Consider the following 27,873-nt stretch of genomic DNA (forward strand, 5'->3'; position numbering starts at 1 on the left):
TGAATTCTTTATTAAAGAATTAGGTAAGTAAATAATCCCAGTATTCAAAGCCATAAACAGAAGCAAACAGTAGTTTAACTCAGAAGTCTTCATGTTATAATTGTATTTCTTTTAGCTTGAGGTCTTTTCTGTAAAAGAGGAATAAAAGTCATAAAGCATTTAAGAATTTGTACAATTCAAGATTTTATCTTGTACTTTGCTTGGAGATGTTTTCTGTTGCCTTTTACCATTTTTTAACCTGAATTATGGCTTATATTTTAAAGGATATATAAGTTTGGTAATATTCATTAAAAAACAATTTTAAGGAGTTCCCGTCATGGCTCAGTGGTTAACGAATCCGACTAGGAACCATGAGGTTGCGGATTCGATCCCTGACCTTGCTCAGTGGGCTAAGGATCCGGTGTTGCCGTGAGCTGTGGTGTAGGTTGCAGACAAAGCTCAGATCCCACGTTGCTGTGGCTCTGGCGCAGACTGGTGGCTGCAGCTTCGATTAGATCCCTAGCCTGGGAACCTCCATATGCTGCGGGAGCAGCCCTAGAAAAGACAAACAGACAAAAAGACGAAAAGAAAAATAACAATTTTAAAAGGCAACCTCTTTAAGAGACTTGTTTCTCTGCTTAACTTGAGATGCACCATGGTGTGGAGTCAAAAGTACACATGCTGGATCAAAATATATAAAAACTTCATTTCCTACCAAGAAGAAATGGGAAAACGGGCACTGTTTGAAAGACAGAAATGAACCCTGCCATATAATGTAAGTATTTTGCTTTCATGGTCTTCAAAACATTAAAGTCAACCAGCAAAATACATTTACCAAATCAACTCAAGGGACAGAATTAATTTGGGTGAAATCCTTATCAAGTTACCAAAGACCATTTTAGTGCAGTGATTTGGAAGAATGTGTACCAATGTGCTTTATATCAGCTCCTCTTTTCATATCCTCTCAATCTGAAGTGATTTTGGTCATTTGAATTTTGTAGGACGGAAAAAGATCTTAAAGCTGTCCATACAATCAATCACCGTACCTGGCCTAAGTTCTCTTATCTTGCAGGTTTCGTGCTGATCGTTATAAAAGCACAGTCTTAAGCAGGAGAGCTTTTTAATGGTATTTGTATTTTACAGCGATTTGACAGCCTGAATTAACCTAAGAAATAACCTGGGTATTTAAGCCTCTGAACAAAAGAACAAATTATAGAAAGGATTTCCTGCTTCCAACCAAAAAAAGGGGGGGCAGAACTTTATAGAATTGTATTTCCCTAGGAAAAAACCCCAGTAATTCAAAATCACTTTTTAATACTATATAGCACATGTGAAAAGAAGGGCTGTTACCCATCTGTCAAGGAGCTAGCTGTAGGGCATGTTATAATTTACAGGAAATGTTTCTTTTAATGGGCCTGTCATCCAATTTCTTTTGTTGCACAAGCAGATAATTTAGACTGTATCAGTGTAGTGTGGCTTACCAATTCAGGCAACCGGATGTATTTATCACACATTCATAAAAATTAATATTGAATTACTGCTCTTGTGTGTGGGGTGGGGTTATTGCTCTGTTGTGGATATTCTGGGGCCAGGGATGAAACCTCCGCCACAGCAGTGAACCAAGCTGCATCAGTGACAGTGCTGAATCCTTATCCACTAAGCCACCAGGGAAGTCCTGGACTGCTGCTTTTAGATTGTGCTAATTCCTTTAATATGCACCATCATTTTTTAGTAGCTTAACAGGTAAGGGTATTAGGTGAGCCAGCTCTAACATTCAGCAGGCAGAAAATTGAAGGAACCCTTGTGGAGTTCTCACTGTGGCACAGTTGGTTAAGAATCCAACTGCAAACTGCTCCAGTCACCATGGAGGCTCGGGTTTGATCCCCAGCCCTGTGCAGTGGGTTGAAGGGTCCTGTGTTGCCCCAGCTGCAGCTTGGGTTGCAGCTGTGGTCACATTCAATTCCTGCCCTGGAACTTTCATATGCCATGGGTGTGGCCATTAAAAAAAGAAAGAAAAGGAATACTTGTAATTTTCAATGTAATGTTAAATACCTGCAAATTTGGTCAGCAGAGAGCATCTAGGAATAATTCTTTGGAGATTTGACACAAAAGATAAGAAACTGGTGTTTTTCCAGCAGCCAGCTTAATGGAGGCAGTTGCCAACAGTGTATCCCAGTTGGTTTTCTATACTGCCTTAATTTTAAGTATAGCTTTTTATTTTAGCTACACAGATACAAAACAAAATTTTAAGGTGTTTCTAAATGCAGTCTATTAAGAACCAAGAAGGCTCTTTGAGTATCAACTGCAATCATGAATACCAGTAGCTTGGAAAAATCAACATTTGCAAACTAATTTTAAACCACATTTCAGAAATACACAATTTCAGTTACAAAGTCATTTTTATAAACTCCAACAGTTTTAATTATTTGTATAGAGATCTTCCCCCCTTTTAGATTATAATTAGAAATACATTTTAGAATTCTTGCCTTGTATCAGGAAAGGTACAAATTACTGAGGCTACACAGAAGAATCAAGACCATCCCCAGCCTCATCCCTCCACCAGATGAGTAGGTACCCTGTGCCAGGTACTTTGGATAAGGCATGAAATAAGTCAGACAGGGATCCTCCTGGAGCAAACAAGCAGGTAAAAAGTGTAATCCAGGGAGTTCCCGTAGTGGCTCAGTGGTTAATGAATCCGACTAGGAACCATGAGGTTGTGGGTTCGGTCCCTGCCCTTGCTCAGTGGGTTAAGGATCCAGCATTGCCATGAGCTGTGGTGTAGGTTGCAGACGCAGCTTGGACCCCGAGTTGCTGTGGCTCTGGCATAGGCCGGCAGCTACAGCTCCAACTCGACCCCTAGCCTGGGAACCTCCATATGCCACGGGGGTGGCCCTAGAAAAGGCAAAAAGACAAAAAAAAAAAAGTGTAATCCAGGATGGTAGTGCTGTTACAGAGGTACGAACCCATAACTAGGACTACAGGACAGAGCAGCTGCCTCCCCTGAGGGAAAAGAGGACGCTTAACTACTGTGGCATTTCAACTGTATACTGAGTTGAACTGCGAGTTAGGTAAGAGCCAGACAAACACGTGGAGCAATGGCTTTCTGGGGAAGGGCTCGGACAATGACTTCAGTGTGGCAGAAAGTAGGATGCACAATAGGGAAGGTACAGTGAGGCCAGAGGGTGGGGACTCTCAAATGATACCTTTAGGAAGTTTAAATTTTATCAAGACCCAAAGGGTTTTAAGCTGTTAACTGGTATCAGTGTGGAGAAAGGACTGGAAGGGAGGTTGGTAGCGGGAATCATATTGATTTCTCAGTATTATCTATTTCTAATTCCAAGTAATTAATAGAGGAAAAATCTGCAATATACTAAGAAAATTGGGTCTTTAGCCTGTTAACAGATTTGTTTTTAGCATATTTTAACTGTAAGATAAAAATGTTGTATAGTCAGTTAATACATCTATTAAACAAGGCTTCTGTTACTATAAGAGAATTTAAAAGTTCCAGTTAAATCTCTGTCCCTAATTCCTTTAGGTGTTCATATTTAAGAAACCCATAGGAGTTCCCACCATGGCTCAAAAGTAACAAACCCGACTAGGATCCATGAGGATATGGGTTCAATCCCTGGCCTCGATCAGTGCGTTAAAGAACCAGCATTGCTGTGAGCTGTGGTGTAGGCCAGCAGCTGTAGCTCCAATTGGACCCCTAGCCTGGGAGCTTCCCTATGCCGAGGGTGTGGCCCTAAAAAGCAAAAAACAAACAAAAAACCAAAAAACCAGAATGGGAACAAAAAGCTTAAGACAAAGAATATCAGAACATTTAATTTTGATTTTGACCTAATTCAAGTATAACAAATATTCTGTCTACATACAATATAAAACACTACTGATAACTATCGTTATTCTAGGCAAAGAAACCTTGGGGGGGGGGGAATACAGGAAGAGAAAGTGCCTTTCCTCCTCCCCACTTGCTAATCACCATACATTGTTCCAAGTAAATGTAAACAACGTCTAACTTCCTTTGCTGTCACTGTGCTGGTGATGACGCAGCAATTTCGGTTGTCCTTTATGACCAGTGCTCTTAGCTGTGGCTTTCAAACTTTGTTATCCCCACAATACCACGCTGTGACTCAGTACACACAAGCATATATAAAAATAAAACCCAAACTAAAATGAAACAGCACTTCCCTTACAGTGTGCTTTTCCTTTTATTTTTTTAAAAGCGCATCATGACCCACGAACACGTAATGACCCACAGTTTAAAAGGACTCCTCGTTTCCACTGGTTAATTCCATAATTATGGTACACATATGAGCTGGTTTTAGAATTCATTTCATCCTGGTTCCTGGCTCTAGTTTATATGCAAGACTCTCAAATTTGTCTCTGATTGCTCTGTTTTAAATATCCTAGCAGTTTAAAAAGTTTTCAGCATCATCAATGGATGGGAGTGTAAATTGGTACAGCCACGATGGAAAACAGTATGAGGTTTCTCAAAAAGCATATGATAATACCTGTAAGTAAGTTAAAGGTCTAAGACAGTATCTTCCTCTATGTGGAAAAAGAGAATTAAATGTCTTTAAAACAGAACATGTGCTTAGAAATTTAACCATCCATTTTTGCTTTCTTTTAGTCAAATACTGGAGATAATGTCAGCAGTAAGGGATGAAGATCCGCTGGAACTAGCCAATACCCTATATAACAACACCATTAAAATCTTTTTTCCTGATATATAATTGGCATGTCTCCCCCAGTTTTCCATCACGTATGTAAAATTTCTTGGTAAAACTTAAAATGTTTCAATAAAGGAGTTCTCTGGAAGCTGTCTAAAGAGGTGCTGTATCACTGCATACCACCATGAAGTCTGATCAGAATTTTTTAGTCACTTAATGTCTTAGTTTAAAACAATGAAAACCCCCAAGAATTTCATTTTGTAATCTCTTCAGAAGTTTGAAAGGACAATTAAAATGTCAATGCTGCAAACACAGAATGGCTAACAGATCTATAACGGTTTTTACATCAAAATTAAAACACATTCTGGCTTCTACCAAAGTTTAGTTGATATAAGCCTATTTTTCAATAAGCCTGTTTTTCAACTCTCACACAATCTCTGAATCATGACTTTCAAACCCAGCTCAACTTTCAAACCGACTCTCAAACTTCAAAAAAGTGTCTAAATCACTTCTGGCAGCCTATTTTTTTCCCTTAATTTTGAAATACTCTACATACAGCATTTGTCCTCTGGTCCAAATTATTTTATTTCCTTGATTACCTCCAATTTCCATTTTCATTCTCTTCCACCCATTTTAAAGAAAAACTAGGGTTCAGAATTAGATACATTATATCTTTCATTGAGGAATCTTTGGCACAGTTGACGCACCATATTCATTACATCTATTAAAAAGCTATTTGTTCAAATTTGTCATAAAAACGTGAAAACATTTTATTCTATGTACAATAATGTACACAAATTTAAATAGGTCACCAAAGAGACCAGAAGTAATTAAAGAGGTATATTTACAGTAGCACATCACAGTAAACGGAAAACCATTCACAGATTCAACATTGATACTGTTTTTGTGCTTAGTTACACACTGAAGTGAAGCATATTACTCCATTTTGGATGAACTGAATTTTAAACAAATACCTCAATGATTAGTAAATGCTATTTTAATCAGTATCATCATTAATCAGTTCTTCAGTCGCTGTGCCTGTGTGCTGAATCACGCCATTTCTTTCTCTCTGAGCATCATCGTCACAATCCGTACTGTCATCTTCGTTCAATTCCCTGTCAGGTTCAGCAGCAGCTTCTCCTACAGCTTCCTCTGGATTTTCATTGGGTGCAATAAATCCATTGATATTAGATATATTTGAATTATCCTTGACATCATCTTCGATGTACACTTTTTGATGGCACATTGGACAAGTATCTTGAATGTACAACCATTTCCGAAGGCAAAGTGCATGGAAGTAATGATTACAGGGTGTGATGCGAGCAGATGTGGTAAACTCATGATAGCAGATTGCACAAACATCATCTATTTCTTGTAGGCGGCTCCCTTTTAGTTCAGGAAGTGAATTGATTTTCTTTACAGCAGTTCTCCGATTCATGAATGTCTTCCAGCCATTTTTTGCTTGTAAGTAGATATTAAAATATGCATGTAAGCACATCATACAAGCCCGAATCTTACTTCCTGATTCAAACATCATAGTATAAGCCCCATTTCCAAACATTACTACTCCGAATATAAATTCAATAATATTGCCTGTTGAACGAACGTAGTAGACATAATCATCCAGCTTTTCCCAGAGGACATTATAGTAGCCATCAATCATGAATAACGTATAAACAGTGAGGGAAACAATTACTTTTAAGCAGAGTTCCACACAAAAGGCTGTAACTGCAAACAACCATGTATTTAGTGCATAGTGATGCCAAAGAACATAACTGAGTAAAACAGGCAGAATAAACAGGCAAGCAGAAACAAAGAGCACAGGAAAATGTCTACGAAAAGATGACACATGAGAGGCACTGAGAGACATTAATACAGGGTCTGTCATTCCATGGATGAAATGCAGGACTGCAGTTAATAAAAGGCACATGTTTCTACTTAAGCGAATAAGTCTCTCTTCCGGTCTTAGCCCACTTAAACCAGTCTGAAGAGCCAAAATAAAAAATAAAACAGGTGCCACAAAGCCAAGCCGCCTGTCATCTTCTTCAGTTGAGCCAATAAAGGCCAATATTCCAAGGCCCAAATAATGGGCTATTGAGGAAATTACAGCACTCATGCCCAGTACAGTGAGTGTAGAATCACATCCACTAATTATAAGATTGCAAATGAGGTCCCAGAAATCATCCCAAGAAATAAAGAAGGACTCAGTTTCATTTGCCATCCTTAAAATGTACATTAATACTGTCGCCTGAGCTGTAATTCTGGTTAGCCAAAAGACTCGCAGGACATCTGGGAAGCGAATCCTCTTCCACGTGTCCTCCATTAGTAACTGTAATCCATAAATTCGGTACATGTGCCTCACTAAGAGATAAACGTATCTTGTGGAATAATAAAACCACTTAAGTTTCACAGCCAAGACAAGCACTGTATTTAATGTGAGAATCAAGGAAGAAGTAAAAACTAAAGTCTCTCGGATATGTAATGGTAGCTCTGTGATTAAGCCTATTACAGGAACCAAGAGATCCAGAATAATTAACTGTGAATAGACGGAATGAATTTGGAGTAGTGTAATGTATCCGATTCCAAATGTTAGCTGTAGAACGATGAGTGCCATCCATAGTGAGGGTCCTTTTCGAGGCAGCAGCTCAATTCCAAAAGCTGACGTGTTGTAGGCACCATAGAAGTCAATGTGCAAAGCAGCATAATAATTTACCAACACTGAAGTCGCAGCTAATAGAAAGGCTGAGCTGTACATGTAAAATTTGAAAAGTGATCGCTGTGACAAGATCAGAACAATACTGGATACAAGTATACCTAAAAAAAGAAAGAAAAGTCATTCAAATAAAACACTGTTAAAGAATGTTTTTCTACTAACATGATATTCCTTTCATTAGGAAATATAAACATTTTCAAACTAATGAACAGAAAGCCTCAAGACAAGCTAGGCCTCGGAGTTCCTGTCGTGGCTCAGTGGTTAACAAATCCGACTAGGAACCATGAGGTTGCGGGTTCGATCCCTGGCCTTGCTCAGTGAGTTAATGATCCGGCGTTGCTGTGAGCTGTGGTGTAGGTCACAGACGTAGCCCGGATCCCGAGTTGCTGTGGCTGTGGTGTAGACCGGCAGCTACAGCTCCCATTAGACCCTTAGCCTGGGAACCTCCATATGCCATGGGAGCGGCTCAAGAAATGGCAAAAAGACCAAAAAAAAAAAAAAGACAAGTTAGGCCTAAAAGCCAATAAAGGTTTTGTAAAGTCCAAGCTGAACAGGAGAAACCAAACTTACTAGCCTTAAAAATCTTGCCTCTATTTTCTAACTTCCAAAATAATTCAAGCAGTCTGTATATCCATACACACCAAATCACTTAACTATCTTCAAGGTGAGTTTGTCATGATACATACAGTTTAACAAGTTTTTTGTTTGTTTCAATGGTCACACCTACGACATATGGGAGTTCCCAGGCTAGGAGTCGAATCAGAGATATAGCTGCCAGCCTACACCACAGCCACAGCCACATCAGATTCAAGCCATATCTGTGACCTATGCTGATGCTTATGGCAATGCCAGATCCTTAACAAGTTCTAAACTTGAAAGAACAAGAATTCCCATCATGGCACAGTGGTTAATGAATCTGACTAGGAACCATGAGGCTGTGGGTTTGATCCCTGGCCTTGCTCAGTGGGTTGAGGATCCGAGGTTGCCATGAGCTGTGGTGTAGGTCACAGATCCCACATTGCTGTGGCTCTGGCGTAGGCCAGTAGCTACAGCTCCGATTAGACCCCTCACCTGGGAACCTCCGTATGCCTCAGAAACGGCCCTAAAAAAGGCAAAAAGACAAAAAAAAAAAAAAAAAAAAAAAAAAAAAAAAGAACAAGTACTTTATAATTTCATAATCATTAAAAATATTTAAGGTAATTCCATTTTAAAAAACAAGAGTTGAAAGTAACCAAAATGAGGAGCTCCCATTGTGGCTCAATGGGTTAAGAACCCAACATAGTCTCCATGAGGATGTGGGTTCAATCCCTGGCCTCACTCAGTGGATTAAAGATCCAGCATTGCCGCAAGCTCCAGCAGAGGTCACAGATGCAGCTCGAATCTAGCACTGCTGTGGTTGTGGCATAGGCCTCAGCCACAACTCCTATTCAACTCCTAGCCCAGGAACTTCCTTCCATATGCTGCAGGTATGGGTGTAAAAAGAAAAAAACAAAACAAAACAAAACAAAACCCAAAAAAAACCAGAATGGAAAACATTTGTTCCTATTAAATCTGAGATTGCTGATGGGATTAAGATGGCAGAGTAGAAGTACTAGAGCTTACCTTCTCCAAAACAACAAAATTACAATCAACTGCTGAACAACCTTCAACAAAACAGCGTGCAAACTATCAAAAAAGATATTCTACTCCAAAAGACAAAAGAGGAGGCAACATCAGACAGGAGGGGTGATTACGTGATACAAGCAACCCCACACCGGCTGGGTGGGGAGCCCACAGACTAGAAAGTAATTATCGGAGTTCCCGTCATCATTGCGCAGTGGAAATGAATCCAACTAGGAACCATGAGGCTGTGGGTTCAATCCCTGGCCTCGCTCAGTGGATTAAGGATCCGGTGTTGCTGTGAGCTGTGGTGTAGGTGGCAGATGTGGCTCAGATCTGGCCTGGCTGTGGCGTAGGCCAATGGCTGCAGCTCAGATTAGACCCCTAGCCTGGGAACCTCCATATGCTGTGGATGCAGCCCTAAAAAGAAAAAAAGAAAAAAAAAAGAAAAAAAAAAAAAAAAGAAAGTAATTATCACAGAGGCTCGCTCACCCATGGAAGTGAGAGTTCTGAGCCCCACATGAGGTTCCCACACCTGAGGCTCTGGCATTGTGAGGAGGAGCCCCAGGACCATCTGGCATTGAGGGCCAGTGGAGCTTGTGCACAGGAGCTCCACAGTACTGGGGGAAACAGAAAATCCACTCTGGAAAGGCCCACACAAGCTTTCATGTGCATTGGGCCCTAGAGCAAAGCAGAGACTTCACAGGAGAGAATTATGACTCAGATAAGGGAACAAGAAAAAAAAAAAAAAAACAGAAAAATAGCTAAGTGATCTGGAGATTACCAACCTCCATGAGAAAGACTTAAGACTAATGACAGTAAAGATGAGTCAAGATCTTGGAAATAAACTGGAGGCAAAGATTGATAAATTTACAAGAAAAACTGAGCAAAGAAATGGAAACGTTAAGAATTAAGCAAGCAGAAATGCAAAATACAATAACCGAAATAAAAAATTCACTAGAAGCAACTAACAGCAGAATATAGGAGGCAAAAGAATGAATAAGTGAGGTGGAAGACAGACTAGTGGAAATCACGACATGGAACAGAAAAGAGAAAAAAGACTGAAAAGAAATGAAGACAGTCTAAGAGAACTCTGGGACAATGTTAAACACACCAACATCCATATTGTAGGGGTGCCAGAATGAGGAGAGAAAGAGAGGGCCAGAGAAAATATTTGCAGAGATAATAGACGAAAACTTCTCTAACATAGGAATCACTCACTCAAATCCAGAAAGCACAATGACTACCATATAAAATAAACCCAAGGAGAAGCACCCCAAGAAGCATATTAATCAAAATGACCAAAATTAAAGACAATGAGAAAATACTGAAAGCATCTAGAGAAAAGAAACAAATAACATTCAAGGGAACCCTGATAAGGTTCATTAGCTGATTTTTCAGCAGAAACTCTGCAGGCCAGAAGAGAGTGGCATGATATACTTACAGTGATTAAAGGGAGGAAAAAAAAAAAAAAACAACCACCAAGATTACTCTACCCAGCAAAGCTCTCATTTAGATTTGAAGGAGAAATCAAAAGCTTTACAGACAAGCAAAAGCTAAGAGAATTCAGCACCACTAAACCAGCTTTACAACAAATAATAAAGGAGGCAAGCTTAGGTGGAAAAGAAAAGGCCGCAACTAGAAACAAAAATATTACAAATGACAAGGCTCACCAGTAAAGGCATACATATAGTAAAGGTAGGAAATCATACACACTCAAACATGCTACCAAAACTAGAAATCATAAGAGGAGGGTACAAATTCAGGATACTGGAGATGCACTTAAAACAATCATGTATATATAGATTCCTATAACAAAACTTCATTATAATCACAAACCAAAAGCCTGAAATAGATACATACACAAATAAGAAAAAGCAATCCAAACACACTAAAGATGTCATCAAACCACAAAACAAGCAAACAAGAAAAAAGACCAACAAAAACAAATCCAAAACAGTTAATAAAATGGCACTAAGAACATACATATCAATAATTACCTTAAATGTAAATGGACTAAATGCTCCAACCAAGACATAGACTGGCTGAATGGATACAAAAACAAGACCCATATACATGCTGTCTTCAAGAGACCCACTTCAGTTCTAGGGACACATACAAATTGAAAATGAGAGATGGAAGAAAATATTCCATGCAAGTGAAATCAAAAGGAAACTGGAATAGCAATACTTGTATGAGACAAAAATAGACCTTAAAGGAAAGAATATTATGAGAGACAAGGACATTACATAATGATCAAAGCATCAATCCAAGAAGAAGATATAACAATTATAAATATATATGCACCCAACACAGGATGACCTCAATATATAAGGCAACTGCTAACAACCTTAAAAGGAGAAACTGACAATAACACAATAATACCAGGGTACTTTACCACTTACAGCAATGGACAGATCATCCAAACAGAAAATCAACAAGGAAACACAGGCCTTAAATGATACATTAGGCCTGATGGACTTAACAGATATTTTTCGAAAATTTCATCCCCAAACAGCAGAATACACATTCTTCTCAAGTGAACATGGAACATTCTGTTGGATAGATCACATTCTGGGCCACAAATTAAGTCTCAGTAAACTTAAGAAAAGTGAAATCATACCAAGCATCTTTACTGACCACAACACTATACGACTGGAAATCAACAAGGAAAAAAAAAAAAAAAAAAAAAAAAAAAAGACCTGCAAAAAAACACAAACATGTGGAGACAAAACAACATGCTCTTAAATAACCAATGGATCACTGAAGAGAAATTTAAAAAAAAAGAGGAAATTAAAAAAATACCTAAACAGAGATGACAACAAAGACACAATAATCCAAAACCTGCTATGGTATGCAGCGTTCTAAGAGGGACATTTACAGCAATACAAACCTTCCTCAGGAAACAAGAAAAATCTCAAATAACTTAACTTTACACCTAAAACAACTAGAGAGAGAAGAGACAAAGCCCAAAGGTAGCAGAAGGAAAGAAATCATAAACATCAGAGCTGAAATAAATGAAATAGAAACAAAGAAAACCACAGCAAAGATCAATGAAACTAAAAACTGGTTCTTTGAAAAGATCAACAAAATTGATAAATTCTTAGCCAGACTCATCAAGAAAAAAAGAGGACTCAAATCAATAAAATTAGAAATAAAAAAGAAGTTAAACAGACATCACAGAAATACAAAGGATCATAAAAGACCACAAGCAACTATATGCCAATAAAATGGACAACCTAGGAAAGTACAATCTTCCAAGACTAAACCAAGACAAAATAGAAAAGACAAGCGGGCCTATCACAAATACTGAAATTGAAACTTGTGATTAAACTTGTGATTAAAAAACTTCCAACAAGCAAAAAAGTCCAGGACCAGATAGCATCACAGGTGAATTCCATCAAAAACTTAGAGAAGAGTTAACACCTATTCTTCTGAAACTATTCCGAAAAACTGCAGAGGAAGGAACACTCCCAAACTTATTCTCTGAGACCACCATCACCCTGATATCAAAACCAGACAAAGACACCACAAAAAGAGAAGAGAAAAGAAAAGAAAAAAACTGGCCAATATCACTGATGAACATACATGCAAAAATCCTCAACAAAATAGTAGCAAACCAAATCCAGCAATATATTAAAAGGGTCTTATACCATGATCAAGTGGGATTTATCCCAGGGATGCAAAGATTATTCAATATGCGCAAATCAATTAGTGTGACACACCACATTAACAAACTGAAGAATAAGAAACAAGTGATCCTCTCAATAGATACAAAAAAGCTTTTTTACAAAATCCAACACCCATTTCTGACTTAAAAAAAAAAAAAAAAAAAAAGAAAAACCAAAAAAACCCTCCAGAAAGTGGGCACAGAGGGAACCTAACTCAACATAATAAAGGCCATATATGACAAACCCACAGCTAACATTCTCAATGGTGAAAAGCTGCAAGAATTCCCACTGACATCAGGAACAAGACAAGGATGTCCACTCTTACCACCACTATTCAACATAGTTTTGGAAGTCCTAGCCACAGCAATCAGAGGAGAAAGGAAATAAAAGGAATTCAAATTGGAAAATAAAAAGTAAAACTATCACTATTTGCAGATGACATGATACTATACCTAGAAAACCCTAAAGATGCTTCCAGAAAACTGTTAGAGCTTATCAATGAATTTGGTAAAGCTGCAGGATACAAAATTAATACACAGAAATTGACTGCACTTCTATATACTAACAATGAGAGATCTGAAAGAGTAAATTAGGGAAACAATCCCATTTGCCACCACATCAAAAAGAATGAAATAACTAGGAATAAACCTACCTAAAGAGACAAAAGATCTGTACTCTGAAAACTATAAGATGCTGATGAAAGAAATAAAAGATAACACAAACAGATGTAAAGATACACCATGCTCTTGGATTGCAAGAATCAACATTGTCAAAATGACTATACTATCCAAGGCAATCTACAGATTCAATGCAATCCCTATAAAATTACCAATGGCATTTTCCACAGGACTAGAACAAAATATTTTAAAGTTAATTTGGAAGCACAAAGACCCAGACTAGCCAAAACCATCCTAAGAAAAATGGAGCTGGAAGAATCAGGCTCCCTGACCTCTGATTATACTACAAAGCTACAGTCATCAAAACAGTATGGTATTGGCACAAAAACAGAAATATACATTAGTGGAACAGCACAGAAAGCCCAGAATTAAACCCACACACCTACAGTCAACTAATCTATGACAAAGGAGGCAAGAATATACAACAGAGAAAAGATAGTCCCTTCAATAAGTGGTTCTTGGAAAACTGGACAGCCACATGGAAAAGAATGAAATTAGAACACTTTCTAACATAACACCATACACAAAAATAAACTCAAAATAGATTAAAGACCTAAATATAAGACCGGACACTATAAAACTCTTAGAGGAAAACATAGACTGAACATTGTCTGAGATAAATCTACAGCAATTATCTTCTCAGATCCACCTCCTAGAGTAATGACAATAAAAATAAAAGTAAACAAAGAGGACCTAATTAAACTTAAAAGTTTCTGCACAGCAAAGGAAACCCTAGAAAAAACAAAAAGACAAGCCACAGAATAGGAGAAAATATTTGCAAATGAAGCAACTGACGAGATTAATTTCCAAAATACCTAAATACCTCCTGCAGCCCAACACACACACACAAACAAAAAACCCAATCCCATCAAAAAATGGCCAAACATCTAAACAGACAATTCTCCAAAGAAGACATATAAATGGCCAAAAAACATATTAAAAATGCTCAATATCACTAATTATTAGAGAAATGCAAATTAAAACTACTATGAGGTATCACTGTACACCAGCCAGAATGGCCATCATCAAAAAGTCTACAAACAACGCTGGAGAGGGTGTGGACAAAAGGGAACCCTATTACACTGTTGGTGGGAATTTAAATTGGTGCAACTACTATGGAAGTTAGTACAGAGATTCCTCAAAAAACTAAAAAGAGAATTACCATATGATCCAGCAATGCCACTCCTGGGCACCTATCCAGAGAAAACCATGATTCAAAAAGATACATGTACCCCAATTCATTACAGCACTATACGCAATAGCCAAGACATGGTAGCAGCCTAAATGTCCATTGACAGAGGAGTGGATAAAGATGTGGTACATATACACAACAGAATATTACTCAGCCATAAAAAGGAATGAAATAATGGCATTTTTAGCAACATGGATGGACCTAGAAATTATCATCTAAGTGAAATAAGACAGTGAGACACAAACATTATATGCTATCACTTATATGTGAAGTCTAAAAAAAAGGATACAATGAATTTCTTTGCAGAACAGAAACTGACTCAGACTTTGAAAAACTTACGGTCTTTGATGGAGGACAGGTTGCAGAGGGATGGGCTGGGGGTTTGGGAGAGAAATGTAAAACTGGGTTGTGATGATGGTTGTATACCTAAAATATAATGAAATCCATTTAGTTAAAAAAAAAATCTGAGATTTAAGTGCTGCACCTGTGGCATATGGAGGTTTCCAGGCTAGGGGTCGAATCAGAGCTGTAGCTGCCAGCCTATACCACAGCAACATAGGATCCAAGCCACATCTGCAACCTACACCACAGCTCGTGGCAATGCAGGATGCCCAACCCTCTGAGCAAGGCCAGGGATTGAACCTGCATCCTTGTGGATACTGATCGGGTTCATTTCTGCTGAGCCACAACGAGAACTTTCTGAGATTTCTTTTTCTTAAAGGTATTCTTTAGGAAATCAAGTTTAAGTTTTACACTTACCCCCTAAATCCTCCTTTTACTCAGTGAACTCCTGCAGGCTCTTATTTTTCCTGCTCCTTAAATTTGAGTATTCTCCCATGGGTCCAAATTCACTTTTTTTCTCTACATACTTTCCTACAGATAGATATCAGACATGTCCTCCTCCAAGTTTCCCTTTTCCTATATGTGTGAATCTTTTTCTTCAAATAGTCAATCCTTTTTCTTGTTCTTCAAATTACAAAAGCAACATTCAGGAAACCAAAACATGTTTTAATAAATCTTCCCCCTCCCCACCCCTTAAGTAACCAGTGTATAGTCTGATGGACATCCAGCACCATCTTTCTGTGTGGTCTGATAAGGTTTCAACTATGGAAACCACATCCAAATATTCACCTATTTTCACTTCTACGTTACAATTTCAACACTCAAAATTTTTAAAACCTAACTTGCCTCAAACCGCTGTTCCTTGGGATTTCCAATTTCAGATGGAGGTATCATTCTTAATTCTCTTAACAGTACCTCTAGGCCAGCATTCTCAAACTCTGATAATTAGTGGCAAGTTCTACTAACACCTATACCTCCCTTTTTTCAGTGACACCAACTTTAATACTCTGTCTCTAAAAACTCATCTTGTTCAAATCCATCTACAAGCCATCACAAACTGTCTTTTTTCATGTCTCTGCTCAAAATACTGCAGCAGCCCTAAAATTACTACCAATTAAAACTACACTTTGTCCTAACATTCAAGAACCCAATTTGCTTTAAAGTAATACTCCTCTTAGCACACACACCAACGCTCCAGGATTTCTTTCCCTAGCATACCCCTTCTTCTCTGCCATAACTGCAGCTGTGTTTACATTTTTTTCTCTTTGCTTGGCAGGACGGCTCCATCAACTTCCCAAATCCCTGAATGTGCAAATCCTGCCCATCTTACAGACCCACTTTTTCTGATAGTGACTGTTCCTTTAGCATATCTACAGAACTTGTGGAAATAACCTAATACTCATATACTACCTGATATTGCAGTTTTTAGTTATCTGAGTAGATATCATCTACCCTATTATTTGTCCTGATACAAGCGAGGATCCTACCTTTTCCATCTATGGATCCAGAAATATTTTATAGAAAATAAATGCAATTAGTATTCATTGGGAAAATAAACATTTCTATAGAATTCTGAGTTATATTTTTTACAGCAAAACTACAACCCCCTTAGAAAATAAAATCTATGAAAAAAGATACAGCTGAGAAATCAGACCTTGGAATATAGAAAAAGTGATAAACTCCAAATTAAACATTCTTCTAGCCACCTGATTTCAGCATATAATCAAAACTAACACTGTGTATTACTATAGAGGCATTTCACAATCCATTGCACTTAAAAGGGCTAAGTTCTTCTAAGTGACGACTTTGCCCATAAAGTTAAATTTTATCCTGTGCCAACGTGTCAGGTCATTTTGAAAAGAAAAGGAAATAATCGCCCAGAAGATACATCAACCTCTGCACAAGAACCACTTGACTACCTGAGCAAGTGGGCCACTAATAATCTCCCTAAGACCTAACAGCTGGGAATGGGTCATTTCAGTAGAAAATGGGTTTTGGAGCAGGATTATAAACACTTCTGTTGAAGGTAACAGGAAATGGAATTAACTCATGCCATGTGCAATATTACTTTCTCTATAAAGGAAAACAAAAGTATTTTTTTCCTGAGGCAAACTTTAAACTGATCTCATAAAATGAGCCAAACAAACCAAAATAACTTTTTACTGCCACTTCTTTTCCCCCCCAGGGCTGCACCTACAGCATATGGAGGTTCCCAGGCTGGGGGTCAAACTGGAGCCACAGCTGCTGGTCTATACCACAGCTACGGCAACCTGGGATCCAAGCTACATCTGTGACCTACACCGCAGCTCTCAGCAAAGCTGAATCCTTAACCCACTGTGTGAAGCCAGGGATCGAACCCATATCCTCATGGATGCTAGTTGGGTTCTTAACTGGCTGAGCCACAATGGGAACTCCTGTGCCACTTTTAATAGGGGAGAAACTCAACCAGTGATTGTAATTTTTTTTTTTTTTGTCTTTTTGTTGTTGTTGTTGCTCTTTCTTGGGCCGCTCCTGCGGCATATGGAGGTTCCCAGGCTAGGGGTCGAATCGGAGCTGTAGCCACCGGCCTATGCCAGAGCCACAGCAACGCGGGATCCGAGCCGCGTCTGCAACCTACACCACAGCTCACGGCAACGCCGGATCGTTAGCCCACTGAGCAAGGGCAGGGACCGAACCCGCAACCTCATGGTTCCTAGTCGGATTCGTTAACCACTGCGCCACGACGGGAACTCCTGTAATTATTTTTAACTTGCTAGTCACAAAGTGGTAAATTAATCATTACCTGTGAATATTCATGAACTTTGCTGTAATTTATAACCAGATATTTTTATTCTAATACTTTTTTCCCCTTGGAGCTTATTATTTTTCTTTTTCTTTTTTTTTTTTAGGGCCGCACCCAAAGCACATGGAGGTTCTTAGGCTGGGGTCTAATCAGAGATACAGCTGCTGGCCTACGCCACAACCACAGCCATGCCAGATCTGAGCTACATCTGCAACCTACACCACAGCTCACCGCAAAGCCAGATCCATAACCCACTGAGCAAGGCCACGGATCAAATCTGCGACCTCATGGTTCCTAGTCAGATTCGTTTTTGCTGCACCACGATGGGAACTTCTGAAGCTTATTTTTAAGATTAAGTAATAATTTGGATTTTAGAAATACTTCTGTGAAAAAAGTGCCACTGTTTGTGTAAATGTAAAATGTACTAAAAGAAAAAAGAATGCGACAAATAATGCAGTGAGACTACAATCTCAAAGTTTGAGATGTCTCCTAAAAAGTAATAATCCAATACTACTCTTCTTTCCTTTTTTTTTTTTGGTTGCATCCACAGCATGTGGATGTTCCCAGGCCAGGGATCGAACCTGCACCACAGCAGCAACAAGAGCTACCATAGTGACAACACCGGATACTTAACCTGCTGAGCCACAAGGGAATTCCATAATACTACTCTTTTTTGATTAAAATTATGCCCCAAGATTCAAAAATGACCAAACATTTCAAGAATAGTATTAAAATATTTTAATTCCTACACAAAGTTTGCACATATATGAGGTTCTTACATTTTTCTTTTATACTCATGTTCCTGTGAGTGGAATGTAGAAATAGCTCTTGTTTCACAGGGAAAAAAGTCAACCTTCCAAGTAACAAGTCTCGAAAAATAATATTATCTCATGGGAGGTGCTATCAATAACATCAACGTTTCATTGCATTTTCACAACTTTTTTTTTTTTTTTTTTTTTTTTTTTGTCTTTTTGCTATTTCTTTGGGCCGCTCCCGCGGCATATGGAGGTTTCCAGGCTAGGGGTTGAATTGGAGCTGTAGCCACCGGCCTACGCCAGAGCCACAGCAACGCGGGATCCGAGCCGCGTCCGCAACCTACACCACAGCTCACGGCAATGCCGGATCGTTAACCCACTGAGCAGGGTCAGGGATCGAACCCGAAACCTCATGGTTCCTAGTTGGATTTGTTAACCACTGCGCCACGACGGGAACTCCCATTTTCACAACTTTGGACATGAAACTCTTGTTATTAACCTGTAGGCCTAAGAAAATTAAGCCCACGGATAGTGTTTCTCAGGATTTAAGAGTGACCGCCAATCTAAATGCTGCTTTATGTAAGAAAAATCACCTTGGGACACTGGCAAATAGAATTAACTGAAATCACAATTCAGGGATCCAATTCTCCAGTGATTAGAGAGTTTCACTAAAGTTCTCAAGGTAGGAAAAGAAGCAGGTATCAAAATCAATTTAGGAGTTTTGAAGATGTCTATGGACTCATTAAAGAGTTCAGAGCCTCTTTTTTTTTTTTCCTTTGGCTTTTTAGGGCCACACCTGTGACACACGGAGGGTCCCAGACTAGGGGTTGAATTGGAGCTGCAGCTGCCAGCCTATAGCACAGCCACAGCAATGTGGGATCCGAGCCATGTCGGCGACCTATATCACAGCTCACGGCCAATGCCAGATCCTTAACCCACTGAGCGAGGCCGAGAATCGAACCCGAATCTTCAAGGATCCTAGTCAGGTATGTGAACCGCTGAGCCATGAAGGGAACTCCCAGAGAATTCTCAATTTGGATTACCAAAAATGAGCAAGCAAAAACAAAAAACACCATGCATTTTACACAAGTGTTTAATTCTTTCATGTGTAAAGTCCAGTCACACCCTTAGCCTTTTCTGAAAGTTTGGTGCTAAAAATCAGAAGGAAATAAGGCATAACACAACACCCAGTTACCTTAAATACTTTAAAAATATAAACTAAAGCAAGATGTGGAAAAACACTTCAATGTCTGACAAATTAAAGATTTAACAGCACAGAAATAAATGCTCTATCCTACCCCGGAGGGAATCCTATGCAATGAAATGTAGGAAAAGTAAATAAAATATCTTGAAACATTAATTCGTTAAGGGTACTTGACAAACTACAGCATAAAAATTTTTCTATCAAACTCTTACTTTGGGCTAAAAAGGAAAAGGGTATTCTAGGTTTTTTATTAATAAGATAAAACTCAAAGTTTGCTTTTGGAGTTCCCGTCGTGGCGCAGTGGTTAACGAATCCGACTAGGAACCATGAGGTTGCGGGTTCGATCCCTGGCCCCGCTCAGTGAGTTAAGGATCTGGCATTGCCATGAGCTGTGGTGTAGGCTGCAGATGCGGCTTGGATCCCGCGTTGCTGAGGCTGTGGCATAGGCTGGTGGCTACAGCTCAGGTTAGACCCCTAGCCTGGGAACCTCCATATGCTTCAGGAACAGGCCTAGAAAAGGCAAAAGAGAAAGACAAAAACAAGAACAAAAAACTCAAAGTTTGCTTTTAAACTAAACAGCAACAAGTTTGTTTTTATTAGAAAGAAATACACGAACTTTGTTTTTAAGTCTAACTCTATAGGTATTAAATAAAGAACAACCAAGTTCTGCATAAAAAGACACACATTCATAGATATTCTTTTTTTCCTTCTTACTCAAAAGGGAACGCATACAAAACTGGAGGGTTTTAGGGGAGTTCCTGTCGTGGCGCAGTGGTTAACAACTCTGACTAGAAACCATGAGGTTGCAGGTTCAATCCTAGCTTGGGAACCTCCATATGCCATGGGAGCGGCCCTAGAAAAGGCAAAAAGATAAAAAACAAAAACCTGGATGGAGGGTTTTGGTTTTTTGTTTTTTATATATAATGATTTTTTTTCATTATAGTTGGTAAAACTGGAGTTTTGTTAATCTTTTCAAAAATTTTCATTTTTGATTTTTCATCAAAGGCAGCTTCTGATTTATTGATCATTCATCTTTCTTCCTCTGTTGCTCATTTACTTATGGAGTTGTTTTTCTTGTTGCACTGTAGCCATTTAAATAATATTCTGACAACAGAGTCTTTGTAGTTACCTGTAATACTAGTATCTTCTCCAGATATGTGGCTGCTTTTTTTTTTATTTTGTCTTTTGTCTTTTGTTGTTGTTGTTGTTGTTGCTGCTATTTCTTGGACCGCTCCCGCGGCATATGGAGGTTCCCAGGCTAGGGGTTGAATCGGAGCTGTAGCCACCTGCCTACACCAGAGCCACAGCAACGCGGGATCCGAGCCGCGTCTGCAACCTACACCACAGCTCACGGCAACAATGGATCGTTAACCCACTGAGCAAGGGCAGGGACCGAACCCGCAACTTCATGGTTCCTAGTCGGATTCGTTAACCACTGCGCCACGATGGGAACTCCACTTTTTTTTTTTTTTTTTAATGGCCACACCCACAGCATATGGAAGGCCAGGGATTGAACCCGCAACTCTGCAGCAAAACTAAACTGTCACAGTTGGACTTTTAACCCACTGCGCCATGGTGGGGAACTCTTTTCACTTTTTTGATGCTGCCTTTTAACAGAAGTGTTTAATTTTTTTTTTTTTTTTTTTTTTTTTTTTCCCTTTTTAGGACCAGACCCTTGGCACATGGAAGTTCCCAGGCTAGGGGTCAAATTAGAGCTACAGCTGCCGGCCTACACCACAGCCACGTGTGATCTGAGCCGTGTCTGTGACCTATATCACAGTTCACAGCAACATCAGATCCCCAACGCACTGATGGAGGCCAGGGATTGAACTTACATCCTTGTTGATACTAGTCGGATTTGTTTCGGCTGTACCACAACAGGAACTCCCCAGAAGTGTTCAATTTTAATATTGTTGAACTTCAATACTTTATATTTTGCTTTTATATATTTTTAAGGAATTCTTCCTTTAAGGGAAATGCTTTTCATATTTAGATATTAATCCACTTAGAACTATTCGTATATACGATGTCAGGTAGGGATCCAGTATAATTTTTCCCATATGAATAACTAAATAACCACTAATTGAAGTACCCTTACTTCAATTCTATCTGTGAAATACATCGTTTCTCTATATGGGTGGTCTGTTTCTGGGCTTTCCATTCTGTGCTATTTACCGTTCTATTTGTCCATCTCAGTAGTTCTCAATCGGAAGAGGATTTTGCACACCCTATCCCACACCCTAGTCATTTGGCAATATCTAGAGACATTTCTGGTAGTCACAACTAGGGAAAGGGGAGTGCTTCTGTATCTAATGGGTATAAACAGGAATACTACTAAAAGTTGTACAATTCACGTAACAGCCACAATCATCCTCGCTCAAGAATTATCCCATCCAAAGTGTTAAAGGTATCTCTGCTGAGAATCCCTAGGTTATCCCAATGCAGTCTTAGTTAATTACTTCACAGGTTTTTTGAGTTCTTTCTACAGCACCAAAACACTGTCTTATTCAACAACTTCACTGCATGGCTGAAACATACAATAAACAGATTCCCCTATTTATAAACATTTAATTAACAATTTGTTTTTATCACCAACGATGCTGCAATGAATATCCCTGCCTACAGTTTTTGCACAACTATATCTTTAAGCCAAATTCTTAGACCTGGAATTATGAGTCAAAAGGTATAATGATGAATTATATAATGACTTTACATAGAGGAGCCCACCAAAACTGCCGAATTTCATCTATTACCCCATACCTTTGCCAAACTGGTTTTTATTCAAACTTTTAACTCTTCACCAATCACATAAGTGAAATTCTGTTTTACCTGCATTTCTTTAATTATAAACAAGACTAATTTTTGTCTTGGTTACTGACCACATGCATTTTATTTACGGTGAAATTTTTTCCTGCAGTATACATTTTTCTTACTAACAGAGTAAAACATATACTAGGACTTCAACCTCAAATGATGCAAATATTTTCCCTTGTGTGTGTCATTTTTAGGAATCTTTTAAAAACAGTTTTGTCATAAAGGAGTTTTTCATTTTTATGTAAATTTATCAAAATTTCCCTGTAACTTCTAAATTTTCTTTTATGTTTAGAAAGGCCTTTTCACTTCAGTGAATTATTATATGGAGCAATACTATTAAAACAAACTCCTACGCTTGCATTTTCCGCCTTGGATTTAAATTTGCTAATCAGCATTATGCTGCACTGGGTTGCATTTCATTTGACATTTAACACCTCCTAAGAATAACTTAATATTCTTAAATATATATATTGTGATATGGGTGGTTTTTTTTTGGCTTTTTAGGGCTACACCTGAGGCATATGGAGGTTCCCAAGCTAGGGGTCTAATCGGAGCTGTAGTCGCAGGCCTTTGCAAGAGTCACAGCAACACCACATCCAAGCCACGTCTGCAACCTACACCACAGCTGAGGGCAATGCCAGATCCTTCCCGCACTGAAGCGGCCAGGGATCAAACCGGCAACCTCATGGTTCCTAGTCAGATTTGTTAACCACTGTGCCACAAAGGGAACTCCTGTGACGTGGATCTTAATGCGATCTCCAAATTGAGATGCTTTGCATTCTGATCTGCTAAAAATCTCATATTACTCCAATACCAAATAAAAGCATAGTGATAGTTTTTTTGTAGGGACAGAATAAATTCTTCAGACACTATAGAAAATTGGATGAAGAGATTTTCATTTTTACAATTCTGTTTTAATGAAAAAGATGAGACTGACAAATTTTGAGATTTATAGATTTATAAACAGAAGTACAGAGAGGTTTACAATTTTTTTTTTTTTTTTTTTTTTTTGCCTTTCTTGAGCCACCCCCATGGCACATGGAGGTTCCCAGGCTAGGGGTGGAATCGGAGCTGTAGCCACCGGCCTACGCCAGAGCCACGGCAACGAGGGATCCGAGCCGCGTCTGCGACCCACACCACAGCTCACGGCAACACCGGATCATTAACCCACTGAGCAAGGGCAGGGACCGAACCCGCAACCTCATGGTTCCTAGTCGGATTCATTAACCACTGTGCCGTTGCCCTGAGCTGTGGTGTGGGTCGCAGACACGGCTCGGATCCCACGTTGCCGTGGCTCTGGCGTAGGCCGGTGGCTACAGCTCCGATTCCACCCCTAGCCTGGGAACCTCCATGTGCCATGGGGGTGGCTCAAGAAAGGCAAAAAAAAAAATAAATAAAAATAAAAAAATTAAAAAAAAAACCACCTATACAGAACAACTGATTTCAACCAACCTTTAGTATCTTTTTTTTTTTTTAATGGCTGCATATGGAAGTTTCTGGGTCAGGGACTGAATGAGACACAGCTGTGACCTATGATGAAGCTGGGGGAACGCCAGACCCTTTAGCCCACTGAGCCATAGCAGGAACTCCCCTTCAGCATCTTTTACACACAAATCCTGTCACTTTCAGTAACAAAAAAAAATGCTTCACTGAATGGTCCTTAAATATTTAATACATTTGTTTTTATTCAGGGTGAAATTTTTAGCACCAAAACAAGTTTTTAACTATTTTATCATTCTTACAAAATGTGAAAAATTAGCACTGATTACACTGATATAATGTGAAGAGCAGTCAAGTGATAGATTTGGGGAAAGGTTTATTTCACATAAAGTCTAACCCAGAGACTGCTCTGGGATCAAAATTTTCAAATAAATAGCACCAACATTTATTTTGCTGATGACTTCCAAAATCCAAAATATCTATGACACCGCATGGTTTTAACTGAGGTATTAAAAATTTTTTTTTTTTTTTGGTCTTTTTGCCATTTCTTGGGCCACTCCCGTGGCACATGGAGGTTCCCAGGCTAGAGGTCGAATTGGAGCTGTAGCCCCCGGCCTACGCCAGAGCCACGGCAACGTGGGATCCGAGCTGCGTCTGCGACCTACACCACAGCTCACGGCAGCGCCGGATCGTTAACCCACTGAGCAAGGGCAGGGATCGAACCCGCAACCTCATGGTTCTTAGTTGGATTCGTTAACCACTGCGCCACGATGGGAACTCCTAAAATATTTTTTTAAAAGCCACCGTATTTACTAATAGCTAACAATTAAATGACCTTTACTGGATTCAGGTACTGTTTGTACCAAGAGCATACATCCTGTTTATTGCCCTTAACACCCTAAAAGAGAGATACATCGTTATGGTCCATCTTTAAAAAGGTAAAGATAAGAAAAGGGACACAGAGGTGTTTCCACTGTGGTACAGTGGGTTAAGAATCTGACTGCGGTGGATTGGGTCACTGAAGAGGCCTGGGTTCAATCCACTCCCCCATCTTCCATATGCCACAGGTGTGGTCATTTAAAAAAAAAGAAAAAAGGGAGGCACAGAGCAGGTAAGTAACTTGCCTGAGGTCACATTCTTTAACCTATCAAATAAACTTCTATGATTTACTACAAAAATAAGCGTGGATATAGTACAAGGAAAATACCAGATTACTTTATTCACTCTAGAGTAAAAAAGATTTAAATATTCCTTTAAAGCTCCCTAGCCTGAAGCTTAACTCTGAGAGCACTGCATTAAAGCACCTGGGCCCAAGGGGGCTCTCAGAGGTTCTGCAGTTACATGCCATAAGCACATGAAAGGCAGGGCTACACTCCTGGCAAAGTAATAACCCAGCCTCAAACCCCCACTCCCCAACTCTACTACTCCACCATGGCCTCCTCCCTCTTCTCAAAGCAGAAATGGGGGATGCTCCTTCTCCCACCCTTAAGTCCATGTTACTTTTGGCTTTAGTGCCCCCAAACAACACTTGGTTATCCTAAATTTCATAAAGTTTCCTAGAAGTCTTTTAGCTTCCAATGTCTTACTAGCAAGCTTTCTCCTGATGTGGGGTTGAGGAACAGAAACAACCATCTTCTCCACTTTTCTGTCTCCCCATCCCAGAAATCAGCACAGGTCCTGACTGCAATGTCCTCCAATTAATGTGGATAGATGTGGGGGGAGGGGCTGGCAAGGCTATCTGGGCTGGCTCAGCTGGGACCACCTTTCTATAATGAGATAAGTAACTGCCTGTTAATTTATGATCGTGATGAGTGACTTCTGGCGGGAATAAAATGCCTTCCCAACAGGTCCCCATTCTTATTAATTTCATTGTTAACGTTATTTAACTAACCTTACTTTTGCCCAGAATTAAGCAAAATACATAAAACGTGTGAAGTACCAACATTAAAGCTAATGCTTTCTATCTGACGTATAATTGACACACAGCATTAGTCTCAGGTGTACAACACAATGACTCACTATTTGTATACACTGGAAATCACAAAGCTTCATTTCTGCCACACATAATGAGGGCATTACACTTTTTCAGCCTTAAGTAGGAATGGCTGGGATTAAGTACCCGGTAGGGTACCGACAACTCCCGTGCTAAGGAACATCATGTCCATCCACATCTGCTAATATACGATCAGCATATGATCATTACGATACCATTCTGTATCTGGACTGCAGCTGTGCTGAAGAGGAAAATGAATGAGGCCTGATGTCAGAAGACTTAAAGCTAGGCTCTGGCAACCAATTACTTACAGTGTATCAAACGCAAAACACAACCTCTAGGACCCTAAGTTTCCTCATTTGTAAACCACCACCACCCACCCTTCTTTGAGGGATTTTTGTAGTTTGGGTTAGATAACACTAGTGAAAACGCACTGCAAAAGTACCAAACAAAGGCAAAGTGCTGCTATTTACTAAAAGCAAAGCTCACCATTACCACACTTTCTTTTAAAAGGAGGAAAAAACCTGCAACAGATGGCTCCCCATTCAGAAAGGCCTGGTAAGGATCTCACCAGCAGCTCATCCTAGCAACACTTCAAAAGCACTACCCCACTAAAAGCTGACACAAGAATTACCTCATCAACAAAATTCGCCAAGTTTCAATTACTTAAAAAATTCTAAGCATAAACGTTTCTCACTCTGGGAGTGCAAGTGAAGATAGGGAGGGAAGTATAAGATGTTTTTAACATTCCATTCGTACACGACGAAGACAATGATTTTCAGAAGTGTCATCACTTCCTAGCCACGTTTTTATAACCGTTCTCAGTATCTTCCCTATTCGCGGGAAATTTTAGGACTCATTATAAGTACTGCCTGCTTCACGAGGATTTTTGGTAATGGTTTCAAGGTCTGACATTCGAAACCTTGTCTCCTCCGTTTGGATGTCATTTAAATGGCAACATAAGAGTACTCTGCATTTTGGAAACCGGGAAACTGAGGCCCAGGCTTTGGCTCCACGAGCCCAAGGTCACGCACTGCGAGACGGGGCAAAAACAGTTGCTGTTTTTCCAAAGCTGTCGCATAGGACGCGGTAAACCAGTACTCATTTCCCAAGAGAAACAGCAGGCTCAAAGCCGCACGCTCACACATTGATGTTTTCTCCCAGCCCTTAGAGGCAAAAATGAACAGGAGGCTGAGTCGCTGGGAGGACTGCTCCGCTGTCAAGTCTGAGACAAGTGTCATCTCCTCCCCTGGCTTGCAAAGACGCCCCCGGGGGGGGCTGGTGTGTGTACATACACACATACACACACACACACCCTGCGCGCGGCCGCCCGCCCGCTCCCTGCAGCACGTCTCGGCCCAGCGGGCAGTCTCCGGACGCAGGCTACCCAGTCCCCCTTACCAAAGAGCCGGAGGAAGACCTGGAGCCCGAAGCAAAACCGGCTTTGGCTGGAATCGTAGTAGGAGTTGAAGATGGCGTCGATGATGTAAAGGCAGGGCACCCGGAGCGCCACTTCGAGCGCCGCCCAGACCTGCTGATGGGCCATCCGCACCTGCTGCTGCGGGGGCCCCACCGCCGCCATGAGCCGCTGCCACACCGGGGCTGGGCGGGCCCGGCAGGGCCGCGTGGGGCAGGGCCCGGGACGCCGGCTGGGGGCGGAGGCGGGCGACTCCGCCCCGCCCTCCCTCCTCTCGAGTCTTTCTCACGGCCCGCCCCGCCGCCCGCTCGCGTCTCTCGAGCTGGAGCAGGCGGCGGAGGCGGCGGCTGAGGCTGCGGCGGCGGCTTCCGGGAGGCCTCTGGGTGTCGGTGTTTCCGGCCGGCTATCGCCTGGCTCCTCCCCCCTCCACCGCCTCCCCCGCCCGCGGAGCCACCATCTTGACCTCGCCCGCCTGCCTCTGCCGTTGTTGCTGTTGCCAGGCCGGGAGGCTGCGCTCGCGGTTACGCGAGACCGCGGAGCCCGCGCGCCGACGTCGCGTCATAATCCGGCGCTTGGAACGCTCCCCATTCGGTCATCACGCTCGTCGTACCAGACGTCCCTGAGC

General features: G+C 40.4%; 3 protein-coding genes across 9 annotated transcripts in view; 1 reads left to right on the forward strand and 2 right to left on the reverse strand.

The window, feature by feature from the left end:
• The window catches only part of TATDN1 (TatD DNase domain containing 1), a 46,184-nt gene extending 41,377 nt beyond the window's left edge, over positions 1-4,807 (forward strand). For 6 of the 7 annotated variants that reach the window (XM_005662855.3, NM_001244525.1, XM_021088661.1 and 3 more), the window contains 2 exon segments: positions 628-754; positions 4,610-4,797. In XM_005662855.3, the coding sequence (XP_005662912.1) occupies positions 628-754; positions 4,610-4,712 (230 nt within the window). In that variant the 3' untranslated portion in view covers positions 4,713-4,797. 7 annotated transcript variants of the gene reach the window in all.
• On the reverse strand, positions 2,877-27,826 carry RNF139 (ring finger protein 139). Its single transcript, XM_001927531.7, has 2 exons — positions 27,233-27,826; positions 2,877-7,463 (listed from the first exon to the last, which is right to left on the reverse strand). The coding sequence occupies exons 1-2, from the start codon at positions 27,411-27,413 to the stop codon at positions 5,647-5,649; spliced, it is 1,998 nt and encodes a 665-aa protein (XP_001927566.1). The 5' UTR covers positions 27,414-27,826; the 3' UTR covers positions 2,877-5,646.
• TRMT12 (tRNA methyltransferase 12 homolog) overlaps positions 4,172-27,873 on the reverse strand; it is a 38,278-nt gene continuing 14,576 nt past the window's right edge. The window contains exon 2 of the mRNA XM_013996494.2: positions 4,172-7,463. The gene's annotated coding sequence lies outside the window, so the exon portion shown is untranslated. The remainder of the gene's footprint in view (positions 7,464-27,873) is intronic.

Source organism: Sus scrofa, chromosome 4 (genome assembly GCF_000003025.6).
Source record: "Sus scrofa isolate TJ Tabasco breed Duroc chromosome 4, Sscrofa11.1, whole genome shotgun sequence".
NCBI lineage: Eukaryota > Metazoa > Chordata > Mammalia > Artiodactyla > Suidae > Sus > Sus scrofa.